This window comes from Sprattus sprattus, assembly GCF_963457725.1.
Source record: "Sprattus sprattus genome assembly, chromosome: 10".
Classification (NCBI taxonomy): Eukaryota; Metazoa; Chordata; class Actinopteri; order Clupeiformes; family Clupeidae; genus Sprattus; species Sprattus sprattus.
The window spans coordinates 15908809-15936583 of NC_137908.1; the positions used below are offsets into that span (position 1 = coordinate 15908809).

The 27775-nt window shown below is 43.7% G+C and overlaps 2 protein-coding genes across 2 annotated transcripts in view; one reads left to right on the plus strand and one right to left on the minus strand.

The window, feature by feature from the left end:
- Positions 1–21: 21 nt before the first annotated feature.
- dnajc11b (DnaJ (Hsp40) homolog, subfamily C, member 11b) lies at positions 22–9248 on the minus strand. Its single transcript, XM_080845885.1, has 16 exons — positions 9177–9248; positions 8234–8363; positions 7648–7721; positions 7090–7191; positions 6788–6916; positions 6571–6693; positions 6323–6396; positions 5815–6004; positions 5379–5464; positions 4993–5109; positions 4507–4662; positions 3873–3942; positions 3718–3775; positions 3493–3635; positions 2516–2645; positions 22–2208 (listed from the first exon to the last, which is right to left on the minus strand). Exons 1-16 carry the CDS (start codon positions 9243–9245, stop codon positions 2183–2185), a joined length of 1677 nt encoding a protein of 558 aa, XP_080702011.1. The 5' UTR covers positions 9246–9248; the 3' UTR covers positions 22–2182.
- Positions 9249–11113: 1865 nt separating this feature from the next.
- The window catches only part of camta1b (calmodulin binding transcription activator 1b), a gene marked incomplete at both ends in the record, with an annotated part of 212362 nt that continues 195700 nt past the window's right edge, over positions 11114–27775 (plus strand). Inside the window, 3 exons of the mRNA XM_080846235.1 lie at positions 11114–11138; positions 14698–14799; positions 25100–25203. Of these exons, the coding sequence (XP_080702361.1) occupies positions 11114–11138; positions 14698–14799; positions 25100–25203 (231 nt within the window). The remainder of the gene's footprint in view (positions 11139–14697; positions 14800–25099; positions 25204–27775) is intronic.

Consider the following 27775-nt stretch of genomic DNA (forward strand, 5'->3'; position numbering starts at 1 on the left):
TTAATGTTTTAAAACGTCCGAACTCTACAATGTAACAGTAATGTCAGGAGTAGTCCATTTGCATCTCAGGTGGGCATGGTACACTGATTTCCCCTCCCATTCCGATTGCGCTGTGTATGTGTGTGTTTCAGGAGGAGGGGGTGATGAAAGAGGATAAAACGGAAATGGATAATACACTGAACACTGCAGGGATGCATGCGTTAATGGATACATTTGTTTAGCAGACACAGGATCACTCTTGGCCCCTTCTCCCCACCACCCCTCCTGTTTTACTCTGTAAGGCTGCAACTGTATTCGGTCACTTACCATCAAGTTCCAATAGTGTTCTGAAGACAGAATATCCAGGAAAAGAAAGAATCAGTAGAGGAACATGGCTCGATTGGTTGGTGACCAGCAGCAGTGCAGTATGACTAAAGTGAGTTATTGCATGTTGGAGAGAGAGATCCAGACCTAACCCAGGACAGCCTTCACATTCTCGAAGCACAACAAAATAAAAATAAAATCCCATGAATTGCTTTAGTTGACATAAGTCCATTCATCTCAACTTAAATTTATGTATCCTCCTCTTTATATGTTCCCTCTAGTATGTCAGGCCCACGTGACCGACTTTCACAGTTTAAAACAACAGAAAACATTGAATGTGGCTCGTCTTCATGAAGAGATACACAGCATGAAACAAACACACTTGGTAAACATCACCCGAGGGGGCCTCCATAACAGAGGAACTGCAGGAGAAAGTAAGGTATGGCACATACATGACACAACAAAGACAAGTTTTACCACAACACAAAGGAGGACTTGTGTGTTAGCAATGGTAGTGGTAAGTCACTACTTACCACTTGGAGAAAGTGAAATTCTACAGTACATATCTGTGGAAACTACACGCCAAAGTCAAGTTCAATGTACCATGAGCCCCAGCTACTAGTATTCCAATCCCAAATGAGGGCCTCAACAAGATGGTTCTTTGATGAGACGCCTTAAGTAAATAAAACGACTGCAAATAGTGTATCTAACTATTTTCTCACTGATCTCTTCAGCTCTCACCTCTATTGGTGCCCCTGTCCGTGTGAATTCAATCATTCAATAGGTCGGTAAAAGAGCAACAAACTACAACTCAGAACTTCAACCTGCCTCTTACAAACCTCTGTGACACTTCCTTACTGAATTTAGACAGTTTAGACAAATTCTAGATTGTCAACAATCTAGAATTTAACATAAAGCTACTGCAGGTGACCCCTGACTCTCATACACACAAGACTTAGCAGCAGACAAGGCATTGGTTTGGGTACCAAGAGAGTCATATAGCCTACTTGATTGCCTAGTAGTGTGGTCTGTCTAATCTTCATGAATAACAAATAAGAGTATATCTGAGGTTACATTTGACAGCAAATATCTACTAGGTACCAAAGAGATGTTGGAAGAATGATCCTTGACTAATAGCCATTTAGCACCAGACCCTGTACATTTTTCATTTTTCAATTCATTTAAATGTGGTAGATCCACATTCTAGTCAGCAAGATCAATAATATTGATCAATTAAGTGTTACTCAGACCATTACGAACTATAATTGGGAGGCACTGTCAGCTTCAACACATGACCGTCATTATTATGCTCAGAACCTGATGGTGTACGTATCACCATGTCTAACAACCGTTAACATACATTACAGGCTCTCTCATCAGCTTGCAGGCAACAATGCTGTCTAGGATACAGGGACAACCCAGACATATTTGATTTCCTCTTCCTGCATAGCTGCATGTTTTCCTATTACACGATGCATTCTTGAGATCATAACAATATGCTCTGAGGAGGCATCATCATGGAGGACTGAAACACTCTACATCTATAACTCCAGTGAGATATCTATGACTACACTTTGGGCGTTTCATGGGGAGGGGTAAAAGAAAGTGCAAATCGATGCTTCATTTGGGCGGGTACATAAAGACAAAACTAATGTCTGCACTGCATGGCTTCCTGGCCTCTGGGGTGTCTGGGAGTCAGGTGGTTTTTGAGTGACAGCGATATGAAGGAACAGATGAGGCTGCACATGGCCAAGGAACAAACAAAATGAGGTGAGGAAGGAGGAGGAGCCCTTCGGTTCCCTTCTTTGTGGTTTGGGCCCATCCAGAACTTCACCACCCCCCGTGTGTGGGGTTGGTCAGTCCAGCCGTCTGAAGGCCCCTATGTGTCTGGCTCTATCCTGTGAGCTGTGAAGAACAGAGGCGTTAGGAGTCAAGACAGGGAGGAGAGAGACCACCTGATTTGACCAGGTCAGAATACCTTAGTGTACACATTATTTCTTTTCTAAATCTGGTCTTTTCAAAACTCATGTTTAAAGTGTTTGGTGCAAGACATTCCTGATGTTTGTACAAACTTCTACAAATGATGGTCCCGAGTCGAAAAAAAAAACCCCCTAATAGTCACAAGATACAGTATGACAGAAATACACATTAAATCACATTAAACCTCTATGCAGGTCTGTGAAGTCCATACATTTTTGTCTGGTCAACTCACATTGTTTAGGTATCCTGAGGTCTTCTGTGTCTCCAGACAGAACCTGGTGCATAGCGCCTCGGAACTGGTACAGCAGCTTCAAGCTCTTCTCTTCCCCCACGCATGGGTCATAGAACCCTGGCAGGCCCGCCTGTAGGAATCACACATTTCAGGCAAATACGTAATTAGACAGGAATAGTAGCAAAGGAAATGCGAAGTGGCTATGGAGATGGGAAGAAATGTGTTTGTACTTGATAGTGAGTGTGTGTATAGGCGCTTTTCCACTGCAGAGACTCGGGTGACTTCCTAGGTTGCACAAACGTTTACAGGAATGGCCCTGTCAAGCCATTTTTGTTTCCATTGTGGTGCAGGAACTAGAGATCAGTGACGTAATCTAATATTTTGCTCTTCGACCGCAACATCAATATCGAGCGTGACAATGCAATGATATATTTCTCCAGCAGCAGCACCGTTTAACCAGAGATTTTTTTAATAACATTAGGATTACTTCAAGGACTGACACTTGATTAAAGAGCTTCATAGAATCTGTAATTACTTGATACATGAAAGTACCAGCACCACGATGATTAATTATGCTAAAGCCTGTATTTTAGCTGACGTTTTTGCTTGTGTTCATTCAGTGACTATAACCTCAACAAGCTAACTATGTAAGCTATATTTGTATATTGACTAACCTCAATTTAATCTGGCTGGTTCTAAAAAATGGGGCATGTCGTTGTCTTCCACTCATGTCGCATTTAACTAATAAGTGTAAACCATCACTGCACGCACCAACCAGCAGTTTCAAGGCCGCACAGCAGAACCTACCCCGAAATAAGTACTTATTTTGCCCCTGAAAAAAGCCCTGAAAGAGGTCCTACATGTGGCTCTCCTGCCATATGTGTGTGTGTGTGTATGTGTGTGTGTGTGTGTGTGTGTGTGTGTGTGTGTGTGTGGGGGGGGGGGGGGGTGGTACTTCACGTTTAAATGGCTTGTACCTTAGAAGATTCTGCAAGGAATAGTTTGGAGTCTTTCACCAGACACTGAAGAGGGACAGTTACATCAATGACCTTAGCCCTCTCATTCTTTCGGCTGTTGTCTGTCACGAACTTGCCATACCAAGCGTTGAGGATGATGAGACCTAGATACAAATGCAACCATGAGTGAAAACCATCACCGACGCTGCCCGAAAGCCAAACAAGACCATTCGGCTAACAACTCACCCATCTTAGACTCCTCCCCCTCAATGATTCTCTTCACAGACTCCTGCATCAGCAAAACCTGTGGGTGGAGATAAAGTAGTGGGGAGCAGGTTAGTGAGAGTCAACATCCCCTAGGGTATCATAAACCATAAGGGCCGTGTAACTCAGGCACCCACAGCAGACTCGGCCTCCTGCTTCTTCCTGGCAACGTCTGACGCAGAGTTTTCCCTCTGTTTCTCCAGCTCCCTGTGGGACACATACATACACACACACACACACACACACACACACACACACACACACACACACACACACACACACACACACACACACACACACACACACACACACACACACACACACACACACACACACACACACACACACACACACACACACACACACACACACACACACACACACACACACACACAGAATGCTGAGATCCCTGTGCTCCCACAACTAAATCATTTTAGTGTATTGATCCACACATGCCTAACCAACATCGAGTGAGTGGAGACTGGCTCAGCACTATTGAGCTGTAGGGCCTACTGCTCAGCAGGATAACCAGCAAATTATCTGTAGTCGGCACTTTTCACATTCGTATAGCATAGAAATAACATATCTGCAACATCTACAATACCCCATCACTAAGACTAGGACATCATCATGTAGGACATCATCATGTCAATACCGGACATTGCTTGTTGGGATATTTTGTGTACGCATGCAATTCGTTCTGAGCTTATTCTCCATGCAACCCATTTTACATGAAGTTCCAGCTGGGTTTGGAAGCTAGATTGTACGTACTGTTCCTTTTGTGATCGCACATATGGTATGATGACCAGCTTATGCACAGCCAGGTACATGACTAGTGGCCCAACAGTGGCATAGAAGACAGCACTGGGCAGCAGCTGGTCTGTCAGGTGGATGGGGAAGAGGTAAGTCTGACTGGCCCTGTTCAGCCTGCAGGACAGAACACAAAGAATGACAGAGAGCCATAGAATTAAGTCAAATGTATGCATTCATACAGTAATTGTGTACAATTGTGTGCTGAAACTGTGTGCATGAAATTACAGCTTCTTTTCGTGATTAATTCGAAATATTAAGCCTTTTTTGTGATTAATTTGAAAAAGTCAACTTGTTAAAAAATGAACGCTACTTCTCTTAGGTAAGTTAAAGCAAATTGTGCAATTCACTTATTTATTCACTTAATTACACTTACTTGTTTTTAATCGATTGACAGCACTGGATACACATGAGCCAGAGATGTTGAGGAAGTGCAGTGACAGGTACCTGAGTTTGAGTGAGACACCCTGGGGAACTCCAATGCTGACCGTAGCTGAGAGCACACTGTGCTGACTGATCTTCCGTTCTGCCCCGTACTCCACCACTGTGCCAAAGAACCCCGTCCTGCAGGACATAGCAACAGATGAGAACGACAACATTGTGTGCAACTAACTACAGCACTCCAGAACCCAGATACACTACAGAATATCAGAACCTTATGCAACATGCCACAACCCAAAGCACCTAAAGTACACAGACGCCACAACAAGGTAAGAGCCCACAACAGAACCACAGTTCCACATTGTGAGATGTCAAGAGGTGACTTTTTTTCTTGAAGGTTCATGCCTATTTCTGTTCGTCTTTAAACTGAATGACTGATAATACAAACTCACTTAAGAGACCCTTTGATCTTGGTTTGGTCCTCATCCTGGAACTTATACTGGTAGCTCATCATCAGATAGGAATGTGGCACACCAAGCTGCGAGAGAGTGATGACTGGGTCAGTGGTTCCTTCATTAAAGACATAGCCATGCTCTCAACATGTCTTCCCTCAGAACCCAACACTACTCCTTGACAATTAGACGGCATGTAACATATTTGGTTTCTGACTCAAGGTAATTCAATTTACAAAAGAGGCTCATTGAAGTAACAAATGACTGAAGCTAGTATTAATGCAATCAATGGTGCAAATGACTAGGACATTTTAATCTGAAATATAGTGAGCCACACAAACCTGAAGTTTGTTTGTTAAAATAGTTTCCCAGGTTATTAAGTATGTACCAGAACCAGGCAACCTCAGCACCACCAATCCTCCCACGCCCCACTAACCTGCAGAGCCAAGGTGCAGTGGCTGGTCTTGGTGTCCCTGACGATGCTGGTTGTCATGGCTGACTGGGTGCCCCAGCGCCACTGCAGGTAGCCCATGGTGTTCTGGTCCAGGTGCCGTGCCCACATGGTGCTAGCGCTGGGACGGACCCCGCGAGAAGAGAACTGGAGCCCACACTGAGCGGTCACAAAACTGAGAGAGAGAGAGAGAGAGAGAGGATAGGGAGGAGGAAATAGAAGATGAGATATTGGTGGACAGGAAGGTGATAAGGAGAAAGAGAGAGATGGAGTGGTTGTGAGGAGGCAAGAGAAGGAGAGAGGGTGAGGGGTGGAAGGTGTAAGAGGGCAGAAAATATAGTAATTCTGAACAACAACTAGTCTGAGTGTAATCAGTTATATGCAAGTCAGCCCACATTAGGCACTGTTGCCCTAAGTCCACTCACTCCTTCAAACTCTGAGTCCACCCTTAATTGCCGCTGTGAGTGCTTATGCAAACAGGAAATACATTTACCATCGTGGGGTAATGTTGCGGAAGACCTTCAATCCAAACAGGGGTCCGCGAGTATCACCAGCACCAAACTCAATCTGTGTGGACACACAGACATAGAGATTGTTGTCGCATTTGCTCAGCTGTACCAGTTATGTCTGTGTGGTATGGTGTCTGTGTGGTATGGTGTCTGTGTGGTATGGTGTCTGTGTGGTATGGTGTCTGTGTGGTATGGTGTCTGTGTGGTATGGTGTCTTCATTATTCTTCGCACCTCTCCCCATCCTCTGGCAGAAGTGACACGCCGCAAGGATAAGTTTATGTTGCCGCCTCCATTTCCATTGTGCGTGGATAGAGACCCTGCCAAGACCGCTGTGTCCTTAGCTGTTAATGGTGCCTGAAAACGACACACACACGTTCAGTCATTTCAGTGCTGTGTTACATGCAGAGGTAGGTTTTCTTTATAAATACAAATGGGCTATCTTAATCACCTCAATAGACTGCGATATGTGCATCCGGTTGATTTCAATGTGGGGGAACCCTCCACCAGGTACGTCCTCGTAATCCTCCTCATAGCGGTCAAACAAGTCTGTGGCATCTACTCCTACACTTATGGTTCCCTGCGCGCACAAACACACACACACTTTTACTTAACCTCCCTGCAGTGGATACATGATCTATTCCTCCACCTCTCCACAAGTCCGTGTTTAGTGCTTCTCTCTGGTTTCAAAGGACAGTTATGATATACCAGTGACAATAAACTGTCTGACTGTGGGAGATGAATTCAACGTACCTTTGGGTTGGTCCTCTGCTGTAGCCTCCTCTCGTCTCGCTCTCTCTGCAGACGCTCATACTCCTCCCGGATCTCTGCTGGAGTCCTCTTCCTTTCAACCACCTGCCATGTGCACACATAATTTATAGTCCTAACCCCAAACCAACTGATTCCATACCAATATGGACAGACTACCACATCAAGAGGGACAGTACCATTCAAAGTGGGAATTATCTGCAGTTATAATATGCATTTGTTTTAAAAGTACTTCTGGGCTAATGTAAAGAAATAACTCGAGAAAGCATCTAAGACATGTGTTGTTTAGTTGTTTAGTACTTCCGGGCTAATGTCAAGAAGCAACTTGAGAAAGCACCTATGTCATGTGTTGTTTAGTCGTTTAGTACTTCTGGGCTAATGTAAAAAAAAAAATACTCTAGAAAGCACCTATGCTTTTGTTGTATAGTGATGTGTTTACAATGAATGATACTAAATATAAGTGTCATGTGCTTGTGGGTGATTATTAATCAGATCACATCATTACATTCAGGCTTTTTTTTCACTCAGATGTCTGCAGCTTACCTCCCATCCTTCAACTTCCAGACCTCTCTTCCCAAATATGTCATATATGGCTCTGGACTGAGGATCACTGAGAACTGCATGCAAGGCAAGTTAAAGTTAAGTTGTGATCAAAATATTATTATTATTAATAATAATAATAATACAAATAAAAAAGGGAATTACAAATTCCAGTCATTGCCCCTTTGTTAGCATACTGAAATTGCCCTAAAAGTATGACAGTATGGGAGAGTCTCCTTGCGATGGGAGTTCCTCAACTATGGTCATATGCAGTTTTGGTGGCATTCCCTCTCAAGGACAGGTGTAATTTAACATCACACCATGTGTCAGAAGTAACTTCACATAATTCACCGGCATGATATTGCTTTCACATGCCTTCTATGTATTAAGGGTATTAGGTTATCATATAATGAATTATTTAGTTTGGTAATGGCTTCCATTAAAGATACTTCTAAGAGACATAGAACATCCTGGTGAAAAGACCACTCTTTAACAAATTAAAGAATCTAGCTGGTACGTTTGCTGTAATGGTGGAACGTGATCCTTTTTTTTCATGGGCAGACATGTGCACACAGAAATATTTGTTTACCCTCATAGGCTTGGTGCACCAGATTAAACAGCTGCTCCGCCTGCAACTTGAGCTCTGGGTCTCTGTGCTTGTCGGGGTGGTAGAGCATGCAGAGCCTTCGATATGAAGCCTTCAACTCTTCTTGTGTTGCCTGTAGAAATACCCACAGAAACACAACTTTACTGGCCTCTTGTGTGGCTGATTGCATTCAATTTATTATATCTGATTGAGCTATTTTTAAATCCAATTATTGCCTCTTATATTTTTAAAGAGTGGGATAGAGTGCTGCATGTTGGGATGTAGCAAATATTGAATTTTCTGCAAAAAAAAACAAAGCTAGAAAAATAAGAAACCTATACTAGACTATGTAATAAATATTGCAAAACACATGACTAAGTCGCTAATGAGTGCAACGTTGAACGTTAATGTTAAACCTCAATTGTGGCCAAATTCACACGGTTTCATCACAAAATCACCTAGCATGTGTTGGTATATATTAATGCAGAGCCGTTACCAGAATCTAATAAAGTACCATCGCTGGCTAGGTAGATGATTCAAGTGTGTCCAATTACATACGACCTAACCTTAGCGAACGGTTTTTGAAAGGCTAGCGATAAACTGGCCCAACACGTCAATAAATAGCTAACGATATGTCAAACTGCCAAATGCAACTGAGGGTTTCACAGTTTAATATTTGGATTTATTTGTATCACGTCGCAGCATCTATCCCAACAGCTATTGATGACAGCTTTTGGGTAAATTAGCTTGTTCGCTCGCTAACGGTTCATGTTATTCAAGTGAACGTTAGCCTGCAAGAGTGGGTGTTGCATAGCAAATGTCATCTGTTAGCTTACTTGGTTACAGCCTTTTTTTGCCTACATTAAATGCTTTTGTGAAATGGTCAACTGGGCCAGTGCAATTGACAGAAACAAAAACCATGATTATATGACAAAACTTTGCTCACCTCTCGCCTGACATTGAGTAAAGAATAATAATCTTCGTTGTCCAATTCATTTTCCAAGGCCGCCGCCATGTTTGCGTTTAGCCAAACCCCGCCCACTCGCTCGCTGGTTTCTGCGATATGGGGTGACGGGTGAAGTTAAATGTTACTACCGCCATCTAGTGTACGGGAAAGTCACAGACTAGCTTGTCGAGAATGTATATTAATGCCTCTGATCTGGTAAGGAACCTCAGCACAGGTCTTAATGAAGAATACCCTTCACAAATTCACCATACGTCGGCATGTGCTGCGGGATCTTATTATGTCGCCTACAAAAATAGACTGCCGTTTAAACGTAAATCGTATCTCACACCGACTCACTACAGGCTTCCAGTTGAAAACAAAATAAAAGGCTTTCAACCTTATACTGGATCACTTAAGAACTGCCCGCAAGATATTGAGGTTATGCGGGCGTGTCGATTACGTTTACCCTCCAAAACTATGGCTAGGCTATTGAACAATTTGCGCTTGAGTAAGGGGATGTTTATAAACAGGTTATATTGGCTTTACTATTTAACATGATTAATGTATGATTGCATTACATTGCCGTGAGCGATCTATTCTAAACTATAAGGCAAACTAAAGTTCATAGGCTTCTTCCACCATAGCAGGCCGGCCCTTAGGTTTGCCTTGGCGCTGGAATGTTTAAACTAGTCGATTAACGGTTTAAACTTGCCAATTTGGTAGCATTATTATAAATGGTAAGTCATCTTGTAAGTGCACGAATAAGGCTTTATGTTGCTTCCTTCACAATAAGCTATCTACCCTCTCAATGATATCGCGTGCGTGCGTGTCTGCGTGTGTGTGTCTGTGTGTCTCTCTGTGTGTGTGCGCGCGCGCGTGTGTGTGAGACTGTGAGAGAGTGTTTGTTTACCAGTGAGACGGGATCGCGTGTCTGTTTTGGGGTGATATTTTTAAAATAATCATGTAAAGAATAATATGTTTTAGTTGGCCTAGAAGTCTGTCTTTAAATTTTAGTATTCTGTGAACATAAACCAGTCTTTACATTTTACACTGAATTGGGATAAAAGTGTAGCAGAGATTTGCTCGACGATCGTTTTTCCAGCTCTCCTCCAGAGGAGCTGTCTTTTCAGCACCGCGTCTTTTCAGCACTGGGTAGAGAACAGCGCTCAAACACTGACGGAGCTCCCCGGTCCGTGACTTTTCCACTCGGCTGGTTCTCCCAAACCTCTAACAAACCATAGTCTTTGGAAGTTCTACAGAGTCTCAATTGACGTCTCACTTGCAAGTAGTGTAGGCTGTTTAGTGTAAGCCTTTAGGCTGCATATTGTATGTTTTCTCACTTAATTTCCTCACTCTACCAGCACCCTCGCTTGGAGAGCATACTTTATACAATCAGCGGTCATTAAAATGAATGTAAAACTATGTCATCTTAAAGAGGAGAGACACAACACGTAGTTTTGCATAGCCTATTATCCAAAACCCTTTATTTACAATGCAAAGGCATTTGTAGCAGGCTATGATGATTTTGGATGTAAACAATGGAGAAAAGAGTGAGCACCAGGGGGCCAAGTCAAAACGACCAAATAAGGCTATTTTGGGATGTCACTGCACATAATGTTTTAGGCTGAGGCGCGCTATAGTTTATCAAGGTGCCTCTAAATCCACCAATGACAGGCGGTGTCAAGGTGTCCCCAAATACAAACCTACCAATTGTAGCCTAGGCAGGCACAGACGCAAACAGAGATGGATTTCTAGAATTCACAGAGAAGCACCGTGTACGTTGTCAGTTCTTTCCACTTTTTGGCCAATAGAAGCAGTTAGTTGATTGGGCTCGTCTTCTGCCTCTCCCCTCCCTCCTTGAGCTGTCCTCGCCGTGAACGCGCTTGGTACCCCCCGGTCGCGAGGAGGAGGAGGAGGATGTGGCGCGCGGAGGGGAAATGGCTGCCGAAAACAAGCCGGAAGGTAAGAGAGAAATAACGGGATTATTTTATCAATTTTATTAGCTCTCTATCTGTTAGATTTGTGTTTTGAGTGAGGTGGGATTGATGTGCAAGTGACGTGGATTTGGTGACATTTCAGCTCGCCTTGTTTAAATCCTCAAATCGCAAACGCTAATATGATGAGATTACGTCCAGCCAGCCACTCAAGGCAGCTAGCTACAGCCATCTCTGAGATAGCTGTTAAAACTGGCTCTCAACATAACAGAGATTGAGTTGGCTTAAATAGGCAGTCTGTGTTTAACGGATATTTTAACTCTGTTTTCAACCGCTGACAAACGATTCGTTTTTCGCTTATCGTCGTTCCATAAACGGAGAGGTTTGTGGTGAGAGAACGAAAATGTTTTCCTAAGTAAGCCGTCCTCTGAAACAGCACACAAATACGAACGCATGAAATGACCCGTTTATGATCCAGAGTGGGATTCCTTCACACCAATGCTACCAGCGTAAAATGACTAGCCTACTGTAGGCTACAGAGGGAATGCCATATTAAAGTGAAACGGCGGTCAACATTGTGTGTGTATTTTGAACATCGTGTCGCACGACGGTTTTGTGTCAGGGCAATAAATGTAGATTTATAGTGATGTTCTAAAGCCTGATTGATTTTTTTTCTTTCCCAAGCCTTGGTCGAACAGCAGCCCGTCATAAAGCCCCTTTTTGGGATTTCGCTGGTAATGAAACAGGCTGTCACAGTCTTTTGCCTTAGCACAATTAGACAGGATGACTTGTAATAACACAATTTGGTCATATCATACTAATTTTAGGTTTAGCAACTAACGCTTCATGTAGGCTGAAACTGTCTCAAATGATGCATGATCCTGACATGATCAAAAGTTTAGTTTAGGCATGCATTTCGTAAGCTACAGTGATATTGTTATGTGACTTGGCTCTTTCAGAACTGGTAGAGTTGTTTTAAGGTTAGTGTCATGCTGGCTCATGAAGGGTTTTGATTCTTCACTACTATGTCATCCAATTTGGAGCCTTGGCGTCAAGATCTTTGATGCCAATTCTGTGGAGTTTGTGAGTCGATGGAACTCCACTGTCAATCTTCTGAATCTCAGTTGCCAAATTCAATTATACTGTATGCTAATAACCACGAGATGGAGACAAACAAAACGTCTAATTCCGTCTTTGAATTAATGCGAGTGTCCAGTGAAGTGTACTCTTTAAGACTGACACCTTTTCTAAGCAATTTCTCGTATGCTAACTATTGGTGTACGCACGGTGTGTAGGTCTACATTTTCTCATTTGGCAAATATGCTGATTACGTTGTTATTTCCCCTTGGAACACTTAGCTGGAATAAGATATGTTTGTTTGGACATCCACAAAACGTAGGTTATACTTAAAATTAATAGTACAGAGGTATGCATACAGGCGTAATCTTACTTCTTTTTTCCAATCCAGATATTCCGTTTAAACCCAGCAATAGCTCGTTAATTAAGACTTAATCAGACACTATTTTTAAACCGCTGTATTGACTATGTATGCTAGCAGTCCACAAGGAGGCGACATTGAGCTACGTTCAGCCAAGTGGAAAAGGTTTCTACACATTCGAATACAGCCAGCATGTTCAGGAATTCAATCAACGTCACTGTGTGTTTCATAAGTTCCGATGACACCATGGGTATGTGGCTCAACAACTTATTTTTATTTTAAAACTCTTTAAAAGGATATGTGTTTAAACATTTCCAATGACATCATACTATCTAGAGAGCTGCAATCCTCTTAGTCACATTATAATAGGTTTACCACTTATTAGTAGCCTCAGAGTAATCAATGATTAGACGATTTTATACAGTGTCTCAAGAACCTGTTCACGTCTACAGGTTTTTCATGTCTGATAGTAGAGTCTGTGTGTGTGTTTGGGTCTCTCGTGCTTGCTACTCACCGCTCTGCTTCGGATGACTCACGTCCACTCCACTCTCTGGAGGGGGAGTTTCCCCGGTGGCTCCCAGCTGGTGTGATGTCAGGTCAGGTTCACATAGGTTTACAAACAGCCCCCCCCCCATCTCCCCTTCTTCGCTTGCGCCAGCTACTCCTCCCTCCTGTGGCCAGCATGCTTACACAGACACACACACACACACACACACACAAGCTGCCACTTCAAGCAGAGCACCGACTCTGTGCCCCCACCCACACTTCTCTCTGAGCTTCACAGAGACTGAAATTCTCACACTCTCTGAGACTCATAAACACCCTCACACTCACTCACACGCAAGCACAAATACACACACCACTCCCTTTGATACTCGTAAAACACTATGGCAAACTCTCTCTCGCTCTTGCTCTCTCTCTCTGTCTCTTTCTCTATCTCACGCACACGCACTCTCATAAACATACGCACATACACGCACATGCACACACTAAGTGTTTTGTAGTTTTGTAGACATACACATTCACACACGGTCTTTGCACACCAAATGTCAGGCTTTAAGCCTAAAATTCTCTTGCCACATTAAGCCACATCTAAGTCGTGTCCAGTCAGCTGAGACCAGACGGTAGCTCTCTATGAGCGAAAGGTGCGTAAGCAGGTGTGAGGTGTGCGTTTGATCAATCCCATCTCCATAAACAGGAGAGATAATGGGATTATGGAGATCTCATATCTCTGACGGAACACAGCGTAGCACCCTCAGACTGTGCCGTGTGGAATCTGTTGGGCAATTCTGTCCTCTAATTGAATTTTGTGAAGCAGCTAAAGATTAAAAAGATGGCTGTTCTCTCTCTCTCTCTCTCTCTCCTTCTCTCCTTCTCTTTTCATCTCTCCTGCTCTGTCTCTCTCTCTCTCTCTCTCTCTCTCTCCCTCTTGCTCTGTCTGTCTGTCTGTCTCTATTTATCTATCTCTGGGCCCCTCAAGAAAATCTCACCTTCCTCTGAGGGTTGTTTTGTGAAAGGATTGATTTCATGGATTGATTCATCTGAGCGGAGGAAGAGGGCACATCAGAGTGAATCCGACTGTCATTTCTGGCACCAGAGTCTCTTAGCTCTCCATTCACATCAGCACTGATGCTCAACACATTTGGGCTGGGATGACTTGCAGACGTGTCGACCGGCGGGACGGAAATGAATGCACAGTTTCCCCAGAGTGCACATGATATTTATCCAATTTTCCTTTTGTAGTGAAGATCGAAAAAAAGGAAGCATTTTGCATCACATGGTTTTGTGCATTAAAATTTAAACCCTAAACAAAGAACTTGGCATTGGGTCATCCTGTCACAGCTCACTACTTGTGTCATCAAAACGGCATGTGTTTGATAATTCAGGCATTATAAACTGTGAATCTTGAGACTCTTGAGTGCCGAAGATGGTTTGGTCATGTAGGTTTGTGATTTTACCATTGCAGAGATTGTCATTGTAGCCCTGTGTTCAACTTTATTTAGTCCCATTTTAGCCTTGAAAGATGGACCTTATCCACCTGGTGCTCAGCATGATGAGAGTTAGTGTCTAAGCTCCAGTTTCACCCCCGTCTTGTCTTTCTGCTCTTTCCCCAACGCTGGGCGTCTCCTCCCCTGCTGGCCTGCTGCAGGACTGAAGAGAATACGTAATCCGGATCGAATGTACAGAACAGCCGTGGGATACACTGGCCACGCTCCTCCCAAGGCTGTCAGCGACGACACGGACAGCAACAGTAAGAGGCCTCCCTAACTTTTACCTTCTCTTCTAGCGCCCCCCTCTGGGATCTGCTGTAATCTCTCTCTCTCTCTCTCTCTCTCTCTCTCTCTCTCTCTCTCTCTCTCTCTCTCTCTCTGTCAACCAATCATGTCTTACCCCCCACCCCCACCCCCCCTCTCTTTCTTTCCTTATCCCCACATTCTGGGATCTGTGTGGGAACATGCCTCTGATATAAGCACAGAGAGGAACACAGTGGAAACTCTTTGAGGGGAATAATCCATCCTTTTCTCTCCTCTGGAACGGTTGGCGTTGAAATTTTCTTGAGCAACACATGCACTCTCCTGGAGTAGAACGTAGATTTTATTCCTCTTTTTTTGACAGCCCTGAGTGCATCTCTAACAGCATCAAAGCAATGAAACAAAGCAGCCATTATGCAAAATCTGTGTTGAAAAAGGAGACTATTTTCTCTCTGACTGGTTGACTTTCAGCCTCAGCAAAGGGGAGGGAGACAGAGAGAGACAGAGTGAGGTAACAGGAAAAGAGAGAGGGAGAGAGAGAGAGAGAGAGAGAGAGAGAGAGAGAGAGAGAGAGAGAGAGAGAGAGCGAGGCGCCCAGACTCAGGAGCACGGCGCGGAAGAGGGAAGAGGCAGAAAGGAGAGCAGAGAGCCTGATTCTCATTCAGCTCCATTACAGTTCATGTTTATTCATGCGTTGCTACGCCGCACTGGAACGCGCAGCATATTTTTGGAAGCAGCAGCTCATTGTCATGCCTAATCAACACACAGAGCACTAGCCCCGTGCCTGAGCCCCCCACTCACTGGGTGGAGGGAGGGGAGAGAGAGAGAGAGAGAGAGAGAGAGAGGGGTGTGGTATCTTCTTCCTCCTGGGGTGCAAGTGAGGATGTGTTCTTGGCTGAACTCTTCAGAGACAGACTGAGCCCCCTCGCTGTTTTGGTCGTCGCTTTCTTTCTACTCCTCCTCATATTTCATGTTCTTCCTGTCTTTCTCATCTCTCTTTCTCCATCTGCATATTAGTCTGTGTCTCTCTCTGTTTCCCCCTCTCTCTCTCTCTACCTCTCCCCTTCCCTCTCACGTCTCGCCCAATGTTTTCGTCGAGTGATCAAGGCGCTGGTTAAATGCAGGCGCTGTGAGACGCCGGCTGAGGTGATGGAGGTCTTACAGCTCTCAGCAGTGCAGCATTAGTGGGGGATAAGCCTACTGCGCCCCTGGCCTCGCCATCTCTCAGCTCTGAGGGTGGGCTTGTTAAGCCACTGGAAATTGTGAGTGTGAACGATTGGTCTTTGTTGGTAACCCATCCATCACTTTGTTTGTTTCATTTGCAAAATACTTACGCCCGGGCCTGCAATGCATTCTGTCGGAGCTCAGCTCGGCAAATACAGTTCTTCGAGCGCGGCGCTGTCCCCGCGGGGACACCCACCAGATCCACTCAGGCAGGCAGGCAGGCAGGCAGGCGACCTGTGGCCTTTTGAAGTGTGCCCAGTGCCAGCCTGTGTCACTGTCGGGCGCTGCCAGCGTTGTGTTGTTCTTTTGCTTTGTTAAGCCAAGGAAAGTCTGCTGGGACGGCACCAGAACCCGGGCCTTACACTGAGCTAATTGGACGGGTTCCTGATCCAGTGTTCCCATACTCGCTCCCCTCTGGAGCCAGCAGTGCATGAGCAATATGACTTTTCTTATATTTAGCCATGGAAACCCCCCCAGGGGAGCTGGCCTCCAGTCATTACGGCAGTTAAGCCACATGCTCTCGCGTCTCTTGCAAGTGCATTTAGCTGTTCGCATGGGCTGCCGTGGCACAGAGAGTTTGGGCGCCAACCCTTTGACACCAGGCCATGTGCCATGAGATGCTCTTCTCCGGGTACTCTTTTTTCTCCACTTCTTTTCTTTTTAAATTTTTTTTTTTTTAGTTAATTCCTCCACTTGCATTATTCGCACATTTTCTGGGACAAGAGTCACTAGACAAGAAGAAGTTGGCCTCAGGAGACTCGGGGAGAAACATTCAGCTCTGCTCTTACTTCAATGGAAGTATGACAGAGCATTAATTTGCTCTCTCTTGTAGCAAATCTAATATCCCATTTCTCCTCCTGTTTTATCAGCCATGCCTTTATTTTTAGTAATGCAGCAGCAATTAAGGAAGAAGCCTCTGTCTCAGAGATCCCTTAAAATGAGGGGGAAGGGGAAGGATATAGCATTAATTGAGTTGCCAAGAATAATCAAAAGATTTATTCAAGGCACAGGAAGGAAACAAATGGCAGCCGTGGTCAGAGCATTCCTCTTCCAAAAAGGTTCTAAACAGGCCAGGCGGAGAGCACCTTTCCTTTTGGGGCGCTCGCATCAAAGTGATGAGGGAGTTATTTTTCTCAAAAAGCTGTTCTGATGTGGAAGGGCCCTATGAAAAGTAGAGAGATAGAACTAAGATGACAGTGTTTCTTCTGAAGCTGTAGTCTGTGTGATTGTCCCTTTCCTGTCTGTGTGTCTGTCTACAACAAAACCTAAACAGTTACAGACACTAATAGAATATTTATTGTACGACAGTATTTTTCTGTGTGCTCCTGATACAGTAAAACATGAAAATGCACATTTTGTTAGCCTTCCACCTGCTGTAGAGAAGTGCACACCCCTGGACCACGGCACCTCTGGAGCTCCTCTCTATCCACTTTAGTTGACATTCTAGTTGAGTACCAATTCCAATAATGTGGGATGTAGTATTCTTTTCATTGTTGAAAAGCCTCAAAAAAATTGTGTCAGCATTTTACCAGGGTTGTAGAATTGCCTTCTTTGTTGCTGTACAGCTGAAAATGTCATTTTTATCAGTCACATGTTTTAAAAAGAACTGTCATTAAGTATGCCCAGACATGGCTCCAGAGGGATTTGGATTCTCTAGAACACAGCAGAATTGACTCTTGAATGTATGATTCAGGGCCCCAACAATATTTGCAAGGTTATGCCAACAAAGGGAATGGTGAACATGGGAACATGATTTTGCTTACAGTTTGGTCAATATTTACAATATGGTGCTGTAGTCTATGTTTTTTTCATCTTGTCAAATTAGAAATATCTTTGTTTGTTGATTCACAGGTGTAAGCATTATTCACAGCATAAGCATTATTACTCCTCACTAAAAAAGGACTATTAGAGGCTTACTAAAACTGGAGGCCCTATCACTATGTAACAGAATAGTTATAACAGTGTTATATGAGCTGTACGAACATAGAGCAATCTATGTTTTGAGTTCGACTTTTTGACTATGAAATTGGTACGCATGAAGTAATTTACTTATACATGAGTAACAGCTCTGAATACATCACCTCAGTTCTTACAACCTGTCAGTTTCAGCTTTGGTCAGGGCTCTTTTTTAGTTTCAAACAGTTTTTCCAGAGAATTGGGGAATGGTAATGTTTTTCCATGATTGGAAAGAGAAGAGCGAGCGATGAGATGAATTCAGTTTGTGAAGGTGATGTCAGCCTCCATCTGGTGTTGAGTGACACACGGGAGGGGGGGCATGTTTCCCCTCTGTGGGCTGGCATAGTCCAAGAGCCTCTCATTCTGGCATGATGCTCCTCATGTGCTCACGAGACTTGTGTTTATATTTGTTTATGCTCATGTGTCATCACAGCGGGCTCATCACCGCTCGTTAGCGTCTCCACAGAACCTCCTGGCAGCGCGAAGAAGCTGCACTGATTCTGTCAGCGAGCGTGACACACTAGCACCGACACACTAGCACTATTTCTCGTGGAATCACCAGGTGCAATGGAATGCATAGAACGAATCCCGCATCCACGGTGATGGAGTTGTAATCCGATTACCCAGGTCACTCGCGAACAAGGTAGCGTCAGATAATAAGAAAAACTAGCAGAGCTGACCGTTGCAGGCATTTCATTCATGCAGTCTGAAAGGATGGAGGTGTTCAGTGTGGCTCGCTGCTTGTCCACAGAATAAATATATATATATAGTATATCACCCTTGAGTCAGATTAAGTGAAGCTGAATTCCCAGTAATGGTAATAGAGGTCAAGGTCACTTAAGGATTAGGTGGAAAGGGTAGAGACATTTCCTGTCTGCACTACAAACCTCAAAGAAAACTAACAAGCAGATAATGCAAGGGTGAGGCAAGAATAGAGGAACTGTGCTAGGTCAGAGCTGTTGTGAATTTATCGAAGGGGCTTACAATCCCGCCATGTATAATAAAAGACACCAGAGCTTGTGGAAGAAATCGTCATCGTTGTTCATGTATATTTACAGAACTTTCTTTCTTTCCTTCCTTCTTTCCTGTCTGGCTTTTTTTCATTTGTTCTCTGCCTGTCTGTCTGCCTTCATTCATTAATGTATTCATTCAGCCATTCTATCTGCCTATTTCTTTCTTTCACTGCTTTCTCTCTGTCCAATTTACCTATCTTGCTCAGCAAAAACTTTGGAAAGGGTGTGGATAAGACTCAGTCCAATGCAAGACGCTACTGTGCCTGATATAGACAGTGCCCATTTTTCCACCCGCGTACCACTGCTTCTCAACTGAATGAGTTGTTTTACAATGAGACTGATTTATGCTAATGTATGTGATGGCCTCTCAGTTAGGGGGCGTGAAGCTGTTCCCAGACATACATATCACCCTGCTGGTATGTGCGTGACTCACCTTTTTCCCCTCCTCTTCCAAAATTACCATATAGATGACAACTGATTTTAATGCAGTGTGTACTGTCTGTCGTTGGGGTGTGTGATAGTCTGTAGGAGGTGTCTGGCAATTCAGGCGTGTGCTTAGATTCAAGTCATAGACTGTGGACACACACACAGCCCCTCCCCCCCATTACAAATACTGCTAGGACAAACAGCACCCTTTGAGAGTAAAACAATGACAAGGGGAGTGAGGAAGAGTGAGAGAGATGAGGAGGAGGATGAGGATGAGGAAAGGCCACTCACCAACAGTTCTGCCGCGCCCGGCTCAGCGTTTTAATGAGCATTCCGGAGCAAGCGCGGCATGTCTCTCGGCAAGTCTCCTGGCGAGGCAGGATTACTGCAGGAGAAGTTTATCAGCAGTGTGATGAATTAACATGCAGAGCCATGTCTGGAGCTGTCCACCGGCCACCTCAACGCAATGAGCCTTTATTTCTGTCACATTAACTTTATTTGGAGAAAAAGACAGGAAAAACGGAGTGGCAAAAAAATCCCAAATTTCCCCTGACACCCCCTTAATATCTGTACTGGGAGCATTAAGTGTTGCCACTCTAGCATTTTTTACTATCTTTATTACAGAAAGTTTTATAATTAACTGACAGCCATCTCACTAGAGTATTTCATTTTGCCTCCGATTTTAATGTGAATGTGACGGCTTTACAAGGTAAGAGACAGAGGGGAAAAAAAGAGAAAATTATCAATTGATGAGGGAATGTTCTTTGCAGTAGGTTTTTGCAATTAGTGATTTTCTTTTCAAACTCAAGGGAGACGTGAGCGAGACCAGGGAGACGTGAGCGAGACCAGCCAAGCAGGGGGGTGTCGGGAATGATCATCAGGAACATTTCTCATGAGACAGACCAAGTCTACGGTGGACGGCTCTAGTTAATGTCAGCCAGCATTGATCTATTAAGAAAAAGTGCCGGTGCGAGAGAATGATGCTCTCTCTCAGAGAAGCACACTTTAACACATCATTTGACACAGATGCTCATGTAATATAGTCTGCTGTATTGGCTAATTTGACCCAACGTGGTGGGTGTTTCCCAAGAGCAAGCCTCACATGATAGACAGTCAGCCCACCGCAAACCAGCGCATTCATCAGAACGATGCGTTTGTCTTCATCTTCTTTTGAAGTGCTTCAACCTTTTCTAAAGTCCTCTTGCCCCCCCTCCCCCCTCCTCCCAACACACTAGCCATGTGTCTTCTGGATGTATATAAATGAGAGGAAAGAATCGGAAGTCTTGAGCTGTATATAAATGACTGATAAAAAGACACACACAGGGTGGAAACAAGCTAAACGCTAAAATGTCACAGGATGCTTATGGAGGCTCCTCACCTCCCCCTGCCCTTTAAGCACTTTCACCCAGGGCTGCTGCCATTGAGCTGTCCTTCATTTGAATGGAAATGAAGAAAAACATCTAACAACACAGAGGATATTTTTTTTCTCTCTCATGCCCATGGTTTTGGGGCAGCTTGAGGAGAAACTGAATGTCTTATGACATCTGAATACGTAATCAAAACAAAACAAAACCAAACAAACAAACAAAAAAGGAGCGAAATATGCATCACTGTGGTCAGGTTGCTGGGCATTGGTATTGGCTCTCATTGAAGCATGATAGTGGTACTCTGTTGGGTTTACGGTAAGGGAAGCTTACATTTTTTTTTTTTACTTTTTGGTCAGTTCTGTTTTGTAGCTACAAGAACCTTTTGCTTATTTATTTATTTTTAGTTTTTTGTCGGCCAACCCCTTTGCGTGCAAATAACTGTGCGTGAGAGGTCGTCACAGACGGCAGATATGTTGTAATCCCCTGGAGTACATGCAGGCAAATTATGTTCTGTTGTTTGCCTCTGGTGGAGGCCAACTTTGCTCAGCAGATTAGAACTGTGAGATCACATTTTCCCCTAGTCTGTTTTATTTTGTTTTGACATTTAAAAATCTGTCTGCTCTTATTAATATAAACACTAAACCAACAAAGGCCATGATTAAATGAGAGAGCCAAAGAAAAGGTATCATATCATAAGACATAACAAACAAATACAAAATAAATAAAAATTATATTTACACTGTGAGATTCTCTAGATTCTGACCACATATAGTGTACAAAACAACAGAGACAGAAAGATATAGAGATTCTCCATCATTGAGGTTGGTGATTATTTCAGATTTCTCAAAAGCCTTGAGACTTGGCAAAAAATGCTTCTTTGTCAGAGTGCCTATTTCTCTCAGTTGTTGTGGTTTGCATTGCTAGTGTTTTTTTTTAAGGGTCCTCTTTCGTATCGTTGTTCTAAACACGTCTTGTCTGATTACTCCACGTCCCAGAGAGAAGCTCCGAGCACAAAGGGGTTCTCAGGTAGCTTCCACCTTTGGAATGGATTCGTGCCAGGTCAGACCAAGAGCCTTTGCAGATTCAGCTGCTTTGTGGGAACAGTGTCAGGTCTGACTGCCGTCTCCCTCTCCGATGCAAACAGGGACAGGCATCCACCGCGGGCACAGTTTTAGGTTTTCTGCGTGATGTTTCAAACGTTTTTATATCTCTTTCAAGTAAAATGTTTCGGTATTTGCATGCCTCGGAGAGATATTCCAGCTTACACAGCATTGCTTTAATCATGCATACTGGTTTGGTGCCAGTGGACGGGTAGTGGTTTAAACGCCACCACTTCCTAAAGCTCTCTCAAAGCTTCAGCTGTGCTCGTCCACTTCTTGGACTCCTCTCTCAAGTGTTTCAGCTCCCATTAATGATCAGAGCTTGCCAAACCGATCCTTTTCATTTCAGGCACCTCATTGCCTTAATACATTCATGCCCATAAGAGACATTTATAAGATATACTGCTCAGATTTAGGAGATAAAAAACATGCTGAGGTCTGTAGATGAAGAGCTAGGAGCCTCCACATCCAGAAGTAGAGCTGGGAGGGGTCTTGTGATCTGGGCTTGAACTTTGAAGGGCAGGTTTGATGTGTGTTTCTTGTCTGCCTTTCAAAGGCAAAGATATAATGGAAAGTCCTGTCAGATCTCATGGTGGTGGACATATGGGGGAACACAGATAGAATTCAGGGCCTGGGAACTGGGCAGAGACCTTTGCAGTGATTGGCATTTGCCAGGAGTTCGATCTAGGACTCAAGCATTGATTCAACAAGAAAGTATGCGTTGGTGGTTGGTTGGTAGGTTAACATATAGGATGGTGGAAATGGGACATTGGCTCTTTTCCGTGCTCATAAGGTTGAGAGAAGCCACATAACAATTTGCCTGTGCAGCATAACCTGGACGCATACACCATGACAGTCATATATTCAAGTATTCAGATTCTTTCCCCTTTTTTTCTGTCATGGGTGCATGTTCATGTTTTTGCAATCCAACATTTTGCATTTTACATTTCAGTCAAGCTGCCAACATTTGGCTCTACTTAAAAAAATAAAAAAATAAATAAAACATCCTGACTTGTTTGCCATTTTGGGATAGATATTTTCATAGTGTTTCCACGTGTGGAGCTGCCAGCAGTCGCTGTATACATTATTTCCACAGTTTGAACAATGAGTGCCGGAAAAGTCTGTCTGGAGACAGACAGGTACATGATCAGAGATGGCAGACGGCAGCGACTGCTGTGATTAAAGTTCCTCCCTCGTGCCACACTCGTGATTGTCAGCATAGTTTAAAAGCCCCTCACTCTTTGGACAGAACAATGAGAGCAAATGGCAGGCCCTGGGATCATTCTGCCAGTCCTTGTGTACAAATGGAGACTGAAAATGAGTGTATGAGAGAGAGAAAGAGAGAGAGAGGGGGAAGAGTATGTGTGAGAAGAGGGGAGAGCAAGACAGAGAGAGAGGATGCGTGTGTGTGTGTGTGTGTGTGTGTGTGTGTGTGTGTGTGTGTGTGTTAGCTAGAGAGAAAGCAGCAGGGGAGAGGAGACAGATATATGGATCAGCCTTAAGTACGCTGTAAATTAGTTGTTGGTTATTTGGTTCTTTTATCAGCCTTGTTGCATTTTGTGTTCATACAATTGAAAGCTTTTGCACTTCAAATGAGGAATGAGATAACATTCTCCTGCAAGAAAGATCTTACGAAACAGGCAGTCTCTACTGATCAAATGTGACATCTTCGTTAGGCAAAATGTTTGTGGTCACATGATCGTATCCTCTACCCTCTACTGTCTTGTAATACCAGATTGACGCCATTGTGTGATATGTGTTTGGAGAGGCATGTGGCAGCTGAAGCTCCCAGCGTGGGCCTACTGCTCGTGGGCACCTCTGTCTTTGATGGTGCTCACCAGCAGGTGAATCATTCTTGTGGTTGGAAGTTCATGCACGGGGGAAGCGTAGCCGGCCATGGATGGGTAGCGGTTGCTATAGTGTCCCTCTCTGTTTGTGATACGGTACCTTGATGTGGTACAGAGTCTCAACAGATCTGTGCTGTCCAAAGCAAGACTTTTCTCTCTCTTCACCAGCCCAGCCCTCCTCCACGCAGTCTCCCACAAGTGTCTCTGTGCCATATACCAGAGGGGACACGCCACACCTCAGTCCCCCCTCTCTTTCTGTCTCTTTATCACTCTCTCTCTCTCTCTCTCTCTCTCTCCCTCTCATCCTTCTCCCCATCCCCCTTCGTTCCCACTCTCCCACTCCCTCTGCTTTATTCATGAGGAAATTCTGCATGCAATGTGGAGGTAGCTTCTCCCTGCGGGCCAAACACTGAGTTCTGTACCAAACAAGAGCACTTGATGCTAACGGTTATCAATAACCTTGAAATGCTTTTGCTCCAATGCTCAATTTGTTTTCTTGTGTGTGTGTGTGTGTGTGTGTGTGTAAGCATGCACCCTTGGCTGATAAGGGAGAAGTCAAAAAAAAGCATTACTGTGCAGTCTTCGAGGGAAACTAAATCGTAACTGTGTCATGAACGATCTGGATTGCCTGCAAAAAGCAGAAGGCATTACTGTGTCATTATGCAAACTCACTTCATACAATGCACAAGCAGGTCCATAAAATTGCACTTAAAAGTATTTAAAAACAAAAATACAATACCCCTTTTATAGAGGTGAGTGGTTTGAGTGGTTTTAGACGACTTATTTACAACTAAACAATACTTTCAGCTGTGGTATGGCAGGATCCACTTAAAACGGCGCAAGACAAATGGAAGTTTAGAATGTTGTAGGTAGATATTTGTCAAACACTGATGTCATTTTTTTAACTTACTTGCGAACCGTGTAAGTGATTAACATTGTAGCTACTCACAGTGGCATTATAATGGGCTTGCGTTAATATCAGGCTGTATCCTGCTAATGGCTGACAAGACCTTTGCTGACATCAAAAGGTAGATATCGTGGGGATATAGAGGATTCTGCCTAAACGCAGGTTAATTGAATGCATGAGGTCATATCCACATTCTCTTTGCTGGGGGTTAATTGGCTGAAGTAAAGACGGTCACTATTTTATAATAATGTTTGTGAAATATCTTTCTGTTTATTGGATTTTACAATGTAAGTCCAGTGCAGTATAGAACAAGAACAGTAGACAAAGAGTATGAAAAAATAAATGAATCACAGTTATATTTCATGTGGGGATATGTTTATTTACAAAGAATGTAGAATATGACCAGTATGGCATTTCCTGTAATGTGTTGATGACCTTTTTACCTGCGTCTTTTTTTAGGTGAACATGGACATTTGAAAATATACCTGCCCAAGAAACTGCTCGAATGTCTGCCCAAATGCTCCTCCCTGCCCAAGGAACGACACCGCTGGAACACCAATGAGGTAAGAGACCACACCAAAGCTGTCCCAGCCCTTTTCAGAACGCACCTTACTAGACAGAGGAGTCGACCGCTGTGACTCCCTCAGTCTCTGAGGAAAAAGCCCACGGAATTGATGTGTTTTTTTTTTTTACTTATATTACCAATATGCAAGGTGTTGAATTGATCATTCCTCTGCACATATCACATTGTCAAAAGGACGAGTTAAACATAGCCTCCAGCTGAGTTCACTTCACTGACTGCGCAGTACATGCAGACACGTTGCTGTCATAGAAATTCAAGAGAGATTTGAGTTTTTATGACATATTTACAATTCCATCATTCGATCGAGGGAAATCTATAGGATTATGTGATTAACAGTGCGGTAAACTCAAATCACATGGCAGTTTCTTTGGACAAGAATTGAGAAGAGAGCTCTTCGCGAACCTGCATGATAAAGTAAAGCTGTATGACCAGGGAGCCAGGCTGCCCTGTTTGCCAGCTTTGGGGCTTTGTGTTGACTGGCAGCGTTGAGCAGTCCTGGAAGGCCACTACCGAGATGGAGTCTGACTCAAGCCAAGCTCTTAATGAGATCAGCGGGAAACAAATCACTTTCACCAGGTTATCAAAAGGAGGGAGGCCAAAAAGACACTTTAAAGGAACCACTTCATTTCAAGCTGGTAACCCCCCCCACCCCCCCCCCCCCAACACCACCACTGTCCCTGCTGACAAACACACACACATACACACACACACACACACACACACACACACACACACACGCACATACACACTCACCAAACACACACACAAACTTTTCTCAAGCTCAATTAATACTGCCGGATATATTGTATTTATTACTTGGCCAAGGATGTCATTTCTTTGCAAAATTGTATTTACTAACACTCAAACCTTCAAAATTGGTGGCAGGTGGTAGCAAAGTGGTTTCAGTATGAACAGAAATCCCAGTGTAATTCTAGTTCCTTTTAAGCCGTTTACTGATTTGTTGGGGGACAGTATACAGTGTGAGAGTATGCTATCTTTTATTAACCTTCTGTCCTAGGTGTTCCAGCATTTTAAATCCATATAGAACTGTATTGTTTGGAGCTCACCCCTGAATAATTTATGATATTATGTGGTAAACAAACAGTCTCACTGGAGATTAGCCTATGTCTGGCTTAATTTCAATGCAAACTAGCCCATAGTTTGAGACTCTGACGCTGTTGATAGGGTTTACACTAAGAAGCTGGAGAAAAAATGGGGGGAAACAATTCTTTTCTTTAGTTATTCTGGTCTGGGAGACATAGTGTTGCCTCTTGGCACTTCCTTGAACCTCTTCATATTTCTTGGTATAGGATTTTTTTTTTTACATGATGAGCCATACGACCTCTTGGGAGAAAAGAAAACAACATAATTTTGTGCCTGATAGGTCTTGGGACAAAGCAGTAATTTGAGCTTTGATTGGTTTCACATTGGAAATTCATGAGTTGCAGTTTTTTTTCCCAGACATTCATTGCATTTGGTACCCTGTCCATGATAATAGGGCACCCATACAGTTTTAAAAGCGTGAACTACATGCAGCACACAGAGCAGTGTGTGTTATGTGTTTATTGATTTATTGTGTGCCTTCTGTGGGGACATATTTTATGCAGCAGCATACACAACTTGCAAGACCTGTGTTCTGTTGCATTCTCATCAAAAAACAGACACGCTGCAGTCAAACATCTTACTCTCCTGCCTCTCACAAACTCTAGTCTTTCTACAAACACAGACCCGCTGCAGTCCAACATCTTACTCTCCTGCCTCTCACAAATTCTAGTCCTACTACAACTCACAGTGATGCATTCTCTCTCTGTAGAAGTTTGCTCACACTTTTGATTTTTGCACTGCGCAAACACTTTGGCACTGACGCCTTTTGTGACACAGCTTCAGGTAGGACATGGTAAGCATAGTTGTGACTCTCTCAGTGGTTAGTGTGGCTTCTTGATATTAGAATACCAAAAACCCAGGACGTCCCAGTGTGGTTCTCTTCAAAGCTCACTTGCTCTTTCCATCTCAGCCTTCAAAAAAGAGCCAGACAAACTTTTCCAAAGTGTATGATAAAGTTCGACTTCCTTCCACGATAATAGCGGATGTTTGTCTCCACAATACAACCACAAAGCGTCTGAAGTCAGAAGCTGGCAGTGGGAGCACAAAAGGGAAGGGGAAGCTTGGCACGGGAGTCAGAGTGAGGGCACATGAAGCACGAATACGAGTGATTTAAATCCATCCTCCTCAATCGGTACACACAACTGCACATTTCAGTCTGCGATCTGTTTTGGAAGGTTTACAAGAAGTATGTGCAGTGCCTTTCAGAGTGCCCTTCAGAGCCTAGCACGGTCATTGACTCTTAGTCCCAGCAGAGTGAATTTCTAAGCATCTTGATGAAAGAACGCCTTTTGTCATTAATCTAGAGGTTCGGCTAGCGACGTTCTACAATCCACCAGGGTACCAGTAAGTAGCACACAGGTGTTCTCTTACGTTTCAGAGGGCTAGTTAGCTCCGTGGTTCCCATTTCCCTCACACGGTTGGTGTAATTGATTTCCAAAAAGTAGGTA

Bases quoted from the DNA above. Each gene is read 5' to 3' on its own strand.
- dnajc11b (XM_080845885.1), bottom strand. From the start codon at position 9,245: ATGGCGGCGGCCTTGGAAAATGAATTGGACAACGAAGATTATTATTCT. The intron at 6,397-6,570 runs GTGCGAAGAATA...GTGTCCACACAG, and splicing joins CTGCCAGAGGATGGGGAGAG to ATTGAGTTTGGTGCTGGTGA. The intron at 2,209-2,515 runs GTGAGTTGACCA...TGTTCTTCACAG, and splicing joins CCTCAGGATACCTAAACAAT to CTCACAGGATAGAGCCAGAC.